At 37.7% G+C, this 7839-nt stretch overlaps 1 protein-coding gene across 1 annotated transcript; it reads right to left on the bottom strand.

Moving 5' to 3' along the window:
- Positions 1–6414: 6414 nt before the first annotated feature.
- On the bottom strand, positions 6415–7344 carry LOC116577445 (olfactory receptor 1A1). Its single transcript, XM_032320652.1, has one exon. The coding sequence runs from the start codon at positions 7342–7344 to the stop codon at positions 6415–6417; it is 930 nt and encodes a 309-aa protein (XP_032176543.1).
- Between the last annotated feature and the right edge of the window lie 495 nt (positions 7345–7839).

The following is a 7839-nucleotide window of genomic DNA, read 5'->3' as shown; positions in this document are numbered from 1 at the left end:
TTGGCTTTATTAAATGACCCATGAATCAGGCAGCCCCCCAAGTAGCAAGTAGAGAGGCACTACAAGGAGTTTTACAAAATGGAAGGTTTTCATGGTCAGGGGGTGCAGACCTAGAAAGTTACTAGCAAAAAAAAAAAAAAAAAAGGATTGTTCTAGAAGGGGCTGTTTGCTTGGGGAAAAATCAAGGGGTCTTACCATGTAGATGACCTCCTCTTTCTTTGGGAGATGGTGAGGGCCCATGTGGCGATCTCATTAGGGCAGACTGAAAAATTTCTGACTGACCAATTAAGACTACATTTCTAGGAGAAGTTGAAACTGCAATTAGATTATATTTTAAGCATCAGTTTGGGAACTCTGACACCATTTTGGACTCTTTTTTTTGGAACAAGATCAAGCTATTTGTGGAATTCTTCAGCATCTACTTCAGTCTGCACTAGATAAATTTGGATTGACAGATTGAAGACAGAAACAGAGAAGGATAATTTCTCTCATTTGTATCAAAATTTGCTAACTTCTATGAGCTCATGTTTCCTATCTCTAAACTATAACTCATGCTCTACTAAGGGCTGAGAGTTCACTCTGCTTGTCAAAGTGTTAGCCATGGCTCTGCTAGTGCATGCATCCTGATATACTTAGATATCCCTTAGAATTTTGTATCTTTTCAGTGGGTCAGTGATGGAGTTGAGGGAAGAGCATTCTTTATGAGGAAATTGGGCTCAAATTCCATCTTACTAGACCTGCATCTTACTAATTAAAAGACATTGAATAAGTGATTTTACCTTTTGGAGATATGACTTTCTTATCTGTAAAGGAAGACTAATTTCTTCTATGCCATAGGGCTATTTTGAAAATTAAAAGACACGGGGGGACCTGGGTGTCTCAGTCTATTAAGTGTCTGCCTTTGGCTCAGGTCATGATCCTGGGGTACTGGGGTCAAGCCCCACATCAGGCTCCCTGTTCAGCAGGGAGTCTTCTCTCTCTTCTTCTGCCCCTCCCCCCACCTGGCTCATGCTCACACACACACTCTCTCTCTCCTTCAAATAAATAAATAAAATCCTAAAAAAAGGAAAATTAAAAGACACAATAATATGTATATTACAGTAAATACATACAACTGCATACAAATGTATATTTGATATTTAATGAAGTTATTTACTTTTTCTAAGCCTGCATGGCATGTTTTAAATTTCTTTTGTAGCACTTATATATCGTTCTTTTCCTTCTGTTGGCTATTGTTTCATTGTTTTGAGTTGAGTGCCTACTCAACATTACTGTGACAATACACTGCTGTGTGCTTTAGCTGTTACAAAGAGGAGCAGATGTGTAGCTTGACATCAATTCCAAGTGTCTTACTTCCCCCACTAGAATCCTCATTCTGCATCATGGCTCCTTTGCTTGAAATTTTGTTGCTTTACTCTTAGATGATTTTTATCTATTTCCATAACTTTACTTATCACTACACTATGGTCCATGTGCTATTAATGTTACTTCAAAATTTCATATCTTTCATTTTACTATTTTATTGAATACCTCCATGAAAATTTCCCATAAGAACTCTTGAAAACATGGAATTAATTTTTCTTAAATGACTTTCTTGCTTACAATTTTCATTAAGTGCATCATTGAATTTTTAGTGAAACCTTAAGCTCTTACTTACTACTTTCATAATAATTATTGTATTATATAGTTTCTATTTCCATTACTTTTGTATTTACAGTTGACCCTTTAACAACTGGGGGTTAGAGACACCAACCCCTTACACAGTAAAAAACCAAAACAAACCAAACAAACAAAAAAATTGCTAGTAGCTTTTGATTCCCCCAAATCTTAGCTGCTAATAGCCTACTGCTGATTGGAAGCCTTACTGATAACACAAAAAGTCTATTAACATGTATTTTGTATGTTGTATTATATGTTGTATTCTTACAATAAGCTAGAGAACATAAAATGTTTATTAAGAGAATCATAAGGAAGAGAAAATACATTTATATTACTGTTCTGCAAAAATTTTATGCGTAAGTGGACCTGTGTAGTTGAAAACCATGTTTGTTCAAGAGTCAACTGTGGATCCTCTTTCTCTATCTTCATTATTTCATTAGATTTCTCTGAGCTGTATAATTAAACTCCTGGTCTCACCAATCTTATGCTCCCATACTGTTCTTGGTCTACCCAATTTTAGTTCAACACAAACCCTCATTATTGTCTCATGCAGAGCTTTTATTATCAATCAGTCAATCATTTATGTATCTACATAATACCACAAATACCCCTAGACCCACCATGCAACTTGAAAATTAGGTCTTTAGTAACTCGTATCTAACTACATGGTATACCCAGGTGCATTCTCCTGACTCTCCACTCTTGAATTTCCTCTCATACTGAATCCTGTGCTATCTTTACCTTTCTTTTGTTTATAGTACACTGTTACTGCATATATATCTATTCACAGAAAGTTTTTTTTGTTGTTGTTGATTTAGCTATTTACAGCCTTAAAAAGGGGTATCAATAACAATCTTTGGGGATTTACATTTTAAAATGTTACTATTATGTTGCTTAGATTTGGTAAAATTGTAGCATGTCTCTGCAGGACATTCAGAAAAAGGAATTCCTCTACTGGCTGGAGAGATAACCCAATTACCAAGGACATGTTGTTGCCTTCACACAATGAGGGGCAAGGAGGACCATGTCTAGAACTATGCCTGAGGTGAAATTTTTTTTAAAGATTTTATTTATTTATTTGATGGGGTTGGGGGAGAGTGCACAAGCAAGGGGAGTAGCAGAGGGAGAGGGAGAAGTAGGCTCTCCCCTGAGCAAGGAGCACAATGTGGGGCTTGATCCCAGAACCCTGGGATCATGACCTGAGGCGAAGACAGTGGCTTAGCTGACTGAGCCACCCAGGTGCCCCACTGAGGTGACTTTTGTATTTCCATGTCCAATAATAGAGATTAACAGGAACTACAGCAACCAAACAACAATAACGACAACAACAACAACAACAACAACAACACTAAAGGCAGTATTATTGTGAACTGAGATCCCTCAGGAGTGAAGTTTTGGGTCATCTCAGCAGGTGAAGACCAAGTGGCATCTATTTTGACAGCTCTACTCAGAGACATGAGCATCAGGCATGTGATCATCCCTCTTCTGAGCTTCCAGTTTCTGGTGACACCACCTTTCCCTTTTGTACCTATGGGGAGTAAATGACTTCTTCTTGCAGTTAATAGTCTCTGGACCTTCACATCCATCTCTTTCTCCTATGATCTTTTTCAGGACAAACCTATGTATCTACTTCCCTTTATTTATTTATTTATTTATTTATTTATTTAATATTTTATTTATTTGACAGAGATCACAAGTTGGCAGAAAGGTGGGGGTTTGGGAGGGGGAAGCAGGCTACCTGCTGAGCAGAGAGCCAGATGCGGGCCTCGACCCAAGATCCTGGGATGATGACCTGAGCCGAAGGCAGAGGCTTTAACCCACTGAGCCACCCAGGAGCCCCTCCAAGTTTCATTTAAGATCAATTTAGTTAACATATAGTGTAGTATTGGTTTCAGGAGTAGAACTTAGTGATTCATCACTTACATATAACACTCAGTGCTCATCACAAGTGCCCTCCTTAATGCCCGTCACCCATTTAGCCTATCCTCCCACGCACCCCCCCCTGCAGAAACCCCTGGTTTGTTTGCTGTAGTTAAGAGTCTCTTATGGTTTTTCTCTTCTATTTTTTAAATCTTATTTTATTTTTCCTTCCCTTCTCCATGTTCATCTGTTTTGTTTCTTAAATTCACATATGTGTGAAATCGTATGTTATTTGTCTTTCTCTTACTGACTTATTTCACTTATCATAATAGCCTCTATTACTTCCATCCACCTCATTGTAAATGGCAAGATTACATTCTGTTTGGTGGCCGAATACCACATCTGAATGTGGTATATATAATGGCAAGATTACATTCTGTTTGATGGCTGAATATATATATATATATATATACACACACAACATCTTCTTTATCCATTTATCTGTTAATGGACACTTGCACTCCTTTCATAGTTTAGCTAATGGTAATAATGCTGCTGTAAACATCGGGGTGCATGTACCCCTTCAAATCAGTACTTTTGTATCCTTTGGAAAAATACCTAGTAGAGCAGTTGCTGCATTGTAGAGTAGTTTTATTTTAAACTTTTTGAGGAATCTCCATACAGTTTTCCTGAGGGCACCAGTTTGCTTTCCCACCAAAAGTGCAAGAGGATTCCGTTTTCTCTGTATCCTCGTCAGCATCTGTTGTTTCTTGTGTTTCTACTTCCCTGTATTAAATCTTCTTAAATACCAGATGTGATTTATGTTTTCTAAATGGGCCTGAACTGACCCAAACTGACATACCAGGTATATACTGCAGCCTTTTCCAGACTTAGTCAGTCCCTGGGCATTGGCATGTAAAATAATTTAAATTGTAGTGTTTAAATTATTCCAGGACAGAGTCAAAGGGAAATGGGTGAGACAATGACTTGACATACAGGTACAGTGATTTTCTTTTTTTTTTGCCTTGTATATATACACGTAGTTTCTTATGATTACTGCAGGATACAGTAGAGGAGGTTAACTTTCCTTCCCCAAATTAAACAGAAGAATAATGTGAGACTGATATAGAGTAGCTATGTGGTATGGAGTTCTCCTAAGAACCTACATTGTCAGGTCTTCTTTTATACACTCTTCCTTGGCACTAAATATTTCACTATGGGAAATATTTGAAACATCTCATACCATTTGGCCTTCTTAAGCTTACCCACAACAACAAAATTAATCTTGTTGCATTTGTCATACTATTGTCATTTAATAAACATATTATTGTGGGATTCAAATATTCATTTCATACAAATTTATTAAATAATTACTATATGTCAGCACTGTCTCAGTACTGAATACACTACAGTGAACAAAACAGACCCCAAATCTTCATACTCTCATGGGGGGAGACAGGCAATACATTTATAGAACATTTTTATTGGCCAACATTGAAAATTCCCTACATGAAATACCTCCATTTCCTCCATTTTGGCCAATCATTTACACAGATTCATATGCATATGTAATCAAATCCTTTTTGGTTGAAAAGGAGATAATTGGGATAGTTCTCATCCTCGGTGATCTAGACACCAGAAAGCATTAAACGGTGAATGATGTCACCTTCCAGCATCCAAATTCTTCCAACATGAACAACTAGTTGACAATATGAATTATCTACAGAAAAAAATAATTTTATATTTTCACTGGCAGTTAAAAATAGTGGATAACAAAACAACTAACAATACTTTTCTAAGATACACTCAACTCCTTTCTTCCTGATGTTACCCTGTTTGGAAATATGATACTTAGGGACAATCACTTATATATTATTAACATTTTGAGAAAGTTTTATAATTTCCTCATGAATTGAATCAAATCATAGGTTTTGGGGTTCCTTGGTGGATAGTGATCCACTGGATTAACAATTTCTATTTAGGAACTATCACTTAAATGTCAGGGCTGATTATTCAGAATCAAGGTCTCATCTTCCCTGGGCTGGAGAAATGAGGTCACATAATTTTCAATACTGCTCTTTTTTTCTGCATTTATTTGGCACCCCAATTTTTTGTCACTGTAATTTTATTTCATTATGTAATTAAGTAAGTCAGAATATTTTTTACTTTAGAATGCAGTAACTCAGTTAATGAGTGTCATTTTGTTAAGATTATAGGCAGAATCTTATACTCTTTAGAAATAGTCTAGTTTAAGCAATGATACAGTAAGAACAAAAATCTCTGCCTAGGTAATTTCCTTTAAAGATTTTACTGGGTGGGTATAGAAAGTCTAGTCTGATTATGTCTATCATATGAAATTAGAGTTCAGAGTGATATTTTCATTTGTTCATCCCATTTTCCAACAAGAATCATGGATACACTTTATATGACCAAGACCATGAGAGGTACAGTAAAGTCTTACGACAGTTTTTGCCCTCAGAGATTTATAAGCAAAGTAGGGGTAATTAACATAATAGTAATAATCAGAAATTTGAATAGTGATTTATAGCCTTTAAATCATGGGCTATTGTGATCCTCACATCCTGTGGCCATGCTGGGCAGATATTACTAATCCCAATATGTTGATGTGGAAGCAGAACATCAGACCTTTTCAACTTTACTCTGATTTGAGTAGCTTAATTGGGACATGAACCCAATATTTCTGTGCTGCTGAAAGGATAATAATCTGTACAAGGTGATAAATTAAATGAGATCTATTATAAACTGTTTCTAGATTTCAGAGAAGAGGACTTTGTAGCTGAAAAGATCAAAGGCAGCTTCGTGGAGGAGATGAATATTAGGGTTAGATTTCAAAGTGCACCCAATTAGTGACTATATTCTCCACTAACACATTGGTTATGAGGAGATTCTCTTGCTGAATAGTATCCCCAAGGCAGCCTTCATGTCTCGGTTTCTCAGACTATAAATGAAAGGATTTAACATCGGGGTCACTGCCATGTACATCACAGTTATGATTGCATCCTTGAGGCTGTAACTAGTTAGAGGGCGGAAATACATGCCCATGACTGTCCCATAATACAGAGAAACAACTGTGAGGTGGGAACCGCAGGTAGAGAAGGCCTTGAGCACACCCTTGGTGGATGGAACCCGTAAAACTGTGGAAAAGACATGAGTATAGGAGATGATGATGCACAGTAATGGCATGGAGAAGATTCCAACCCCTAGGTACATCATCCACACATTAAAATGGATGTCAGAACAGGATAGCTTAAGCAGAGGGGTAATGTCACAGTAGAAGTTGGCTACTTCTTTGTTGCCACAGAAAGACAGACCAGCTGTGAGCAGAGTGTGGGGGAGGGCATTGGCATTTCCAACCACCCAAGACCCAACAACTAGGAAGACACATGTCCGAGGGCTCATAATTGTTGTGTAATGAAGTGGGCGGCTGATGGCCACAGCACGATCATATGCCATTGCAGCCAGGATATAGCTATCTGTGTTACCCAAGGCAATCATAAAATACAACTGTGTTAGGCATCCTCCAAAGGAGATGGCTTTGCTGCCTAAGACATGGTTGGCTAGCATTTTAGGGATGGTTACAGAGGAGAAGAGGATGTCAACAAAGGAGAGATTGGCAAGGAAAAAATACATGGGGTTGTGAAGGCGAATGTCAGAGCGAATGGCCAAGATGATGAGCAGGTTTCCAATCAATGTGATGGGATAAATGAACAGGAAGAGGATGAAGAAGAAGTCTTCCTGGTCCTGCTGACCAGTAACTCCCAGGAGGATGAATTCCAAGGTAGAGGATTGGTTGTCTTCTCTCATGGCTCCTTTGTTAAGAAAGGGGAGAGGAATCCAGAAATATTAGCGAAGTTACTGTGATGATCTTCCTTATCCATCGGTTTTGGTTCAAGTGACCAGCAATCTCTATGAAGCGTTTACTGAATCCAGGGATAGCCAACATTTTGGGCAATTATCCTTGCTCATCAGTGGGACTGATCAACAATTAGCACTTGACAAAATGTCTAAGAAGTGAGCAATCTGTGAATCAAAGATGCCCACCCTCCTCCATCCCAGAACCATCCCTCAAACACCTAGGATTTAGTCAATTAAGCAATATTTATTATATTGTATGTGCTAGATACTTTGCTAGGCTTATGGAAAAAATATGTGTAAAATACAATTTTTAGTCCACTGATTCAACATGTTAGACATAGTCTTTGCTCTCAGGGACTTTACAGTGTAATGGAAAAACCAAAAGTCATGATGCCAATTTTATTACACTTGACAAGGAAAGGGTAGCATTTTGGAATATCTGAC

This window comes from Mustela erminea, chromosome 18 (assembly GCF_009829155.1).
Source record: "Mustela erminea isolate mMusErm1 chromosome 18, mMusErm1.Pri, whole genome shotgun sequence".
In the NCBI taxonomy this organism is placed as follows: domain Eukaryota; kingdom Metazoa; phylum Chordata; class Mammalia; order Carnivora; family Mustelidae; genus Mustela; species Mustela erminea.
The sequence above is the reverse complement of the archived record's forward strand: the minus strand, read 5'-3'. Positions and strand labels throughout refer to the sequence as shown.